The sequence below is a fragment of the Solanum tuberosum genome, unplaced genomic scaffold (assembly GCF_000226075.1).
Source record: "Solanum tuberosum cultivar DM 1-3 516 R44 unplaced genomic scaffold, SolTub_3.0 scf00085, whole genome shotgun sequence".
NCBI classification, from domain to species: domain Eukaryota; kingdom Viridiplantae; phylum Streptophyta; class Magnoliopsida; order Solanales; family Solanaceae; genus Solanum; species Solanum tuberosum.
Window position 1 is genome coordinate 1,005,404 of NW_006239014.1, and position 2,880 is coordinate 1,008,283.

A 2,880-nucleotide genomic window follows, 5' to 3' on the forward strand; every position below is an offset into this window, starting at 1 on the left:
GTGAGACGTAAATTTATATTTTGATATATATGATAACATCCCACAAGTTATGCCCAAATATTACTTCAGTTTGTATATCACTTATGTCCCAGTAGGCCGCATGCACTATATAAAAAATGATCTTTAACAACAATAGTTTAATTATTGTTAAATATATATATTTTTAGAGGTGTCACTAGAGCCTATAGGGACATTGAGTCCAATGACAATTAACTAATGCCAGTAAAAACTTTAACATTCTTTGTTAATGTGGATATATATCTATTGCCGCTAAACGTTGTTTTTGTTGTGGTCATAAGTTGCTAAAGGGCAAAAATTAAAGATTAATCCATTTAAAAGAGAGAGAAATACTGGTCTAACTCATTAAAAAAGCAAAACGTGTAATTTTATGTAACTTTTGAACGGATCAATAATTTATCTTTTTATTAACTTAATTCTTTTTAACTTTCTTAAATTGAATCCAACTTGTCCATCTGACACCTCGGATACACTTGGAACCATTAGAGAGATGGCAATATGGATATTTGTTAGAAGAAGTGAGGTCCATTTGAGAGGGGCTACCTTTATAAATAATGTCATATGAGGTCTATGCTCTCCCAAAGTCTTAATTAGACAACAAACACCTTATTCTCTACATCCCTCTAGCTTTTATAATAACTAAAACTAAAAGTCCTCACTGCTGTACTCTTTCTCACATTTATCCACTTTCATTTTTGCATCAGAAAGCAAAAAAGTAACATGAATAATGATGATCAAATGTTACACATTTCTCAGTACTATTCTGGTATCTATACTCAACAGTTAACTCAACAAGGTTAGTACCATAACTACTTTCTCTTTAGAATTTAACTTTATACACAATATAGGTAACACTCATGTTACTTTAACTCATCCTTCTAGATAATCCGTCTTATTTTTCAAGTTATTAATTCCATTTTGTAACGAATAGTTATATGAATATATCATTTAGATGATCTGATAGTATCGTCAATACAAATTACTTAGAAGCCATAAAAATATTGTCATGACTTGATTTTAATTTTTGTACTCTTGACAATATCACCTAAAAGGTAACTATAGATGAAACGATGGCTAAAAAGTGAGATTATTAGTTATATACAACAAGTTAAGTTGAAGAGATTTTTTATACTATCAGTGTATATAAATTACAGGAGAGGGTAAACCGAAGAGGAGAAGAAAGAAGAACAAAGGAGATGATGTAAACGGGGCGATGATGATGATGATGAGGAAGAGGAAACTAAGTGACGAACAAGTGAATTTGCTCGAACAAAGTTTTGGACATGAACACAAATTGGAGTCGGAGAGGAAAGACAAACTTGCCTCGGAGCTAGGTCTAGACCCGAGGCAAGTAACTGTGTGGTTCCAAAACAGAAGGGCTCGATGGAAGAGCAAGAAGTTAGAGGAAGAATACTCTAAGTTGAAGAATGAACATGAGACTAATATTGTTGACAAATGTCGTCTTGAAAATGAGGTCCGTAAATATTTCACTCTCTTTCTATTTCGAGTTTTATGACTATAGACAAAAAGAATATATCATATCACCTAAAACATAATTATTCATGTTGGGGAAAACTAAGTACAAGAGATTAGTTGGATAAATAAGACTTACTAGAGATTAATAAGAAACGTTTATGTGGTCCTAAAAGTATATTCCATTTTAAATATGATATTATTTGATTTAATGCAAAATATAAAATGCTAATTTAATTTTGACTTTATGTTATATTAGTAACGGTGAAAGTAGAATATAAAAGATTAATTTGATTAAAAAAGAACGTCACATTAAAATTAAAATTTAAACAGTTTAATATATTACTTGAAAATTGTTAAAAATAAAACAACGTCAAATAAATTGTAAGGTTCAAAAAAAATAATATTTTTTTCCATTCAGTATTCGATATCTACTTTACGACCTCATTAATTTAATCATCCGTACACTATTCTTTAAGACTAGCCAAGTACAGGCCCTCTTGCACATGCCAATATGCTCTTTCTGCACACGTGGACGTGCCACATTTTGAAATCCAATCTAATCGAATAACGTACTTATTGTCATGAGAAGTAATTTTTAAAAAGTTTAAGTTAGGGGATGCAAATATTTTAACTTAATATTCATCCTTATATTCAAAATTCGTTATTTTCTTAAATTACATGTACAGTTAGATCAAACTACATTAAAAATTTTACACTTTCAATTCCTTACGGTAGATCGTCACTATATATATGTTAAATCCTAAACGAGGCAATCTTTTGGTACAGGTATTGAAGCTAAAGGAACAGATGTGTGAAGCGGAGAAGGAGATACAACGGCTATTGACAGAGCGATCCGACGGCGTTTCGATCAATAGCCCAACAACTTCATCACTCTCAATGGAAGCAGCCATGGATCCTCCTTTTCTAGGGGAGTTTGGGTTTGATAATAGTTTTTATGGGCCTAGTCATGAAGGATTGGAATGGGTTAATAACCTGTACAATATGCCATATCATATGTGACCTAATCACTAGCTAGTAGTAATATTTTATGTGTGTATACATTAATGATCTTTTCTCCTTTGTATTATTAGTGTGTATTATTATATTGTTAGTAAAATGACTAGCAAGATATGGAATATATATATAACTTTGCTTTTGAGTAATATTTAGTGTCTATGTACGTTGCAATGATATTTAACTTCGTCGTCTTACTAGTTAAGAGTCTATTACACGAATTCTCATTATGACCATGTATATTTTATGTATATCATACAATACATTATATAATTAAGGATGTCGATGAATGGATACGAACGACTCCCTTGCGACTTATAAAAGGGAATTTTTACACGGTATGATATTTGAGAAAAAAATATGTATTTACTT

The 2,880-nt window shown here is 30.9% G+C and overlaps 1 protein-coding gene across 1 annotated transcript; it reads left to right on the plus strand.

Moving 5' to 3' along the window:
* Positions 1-603: 603 nt before the first annotated feature.
* On the plus strand, positions 604-2,656 carry LOC102583067 (homeobox-leucine zipper protein ATHB-40-like). The gene is made up of 3 exons (XM_006346871.2): positions 604-814; positions 1,173-1,492; positions 2,281-2,656. The coding sequence occupies exons 1-3, from the start codon at positions 739-741 to the stop codon at positions 2,512-2,514; spliced, it is 630 nt and encodes a 209-aa protein (XP_006346933.1). The 5' UTR covers positions 604-738; the 3' UTR covers positions 2,515-2,656.
* The last annotated feature ends 224 nt before the right edge of the window (positions 2,657-2,880 follow it).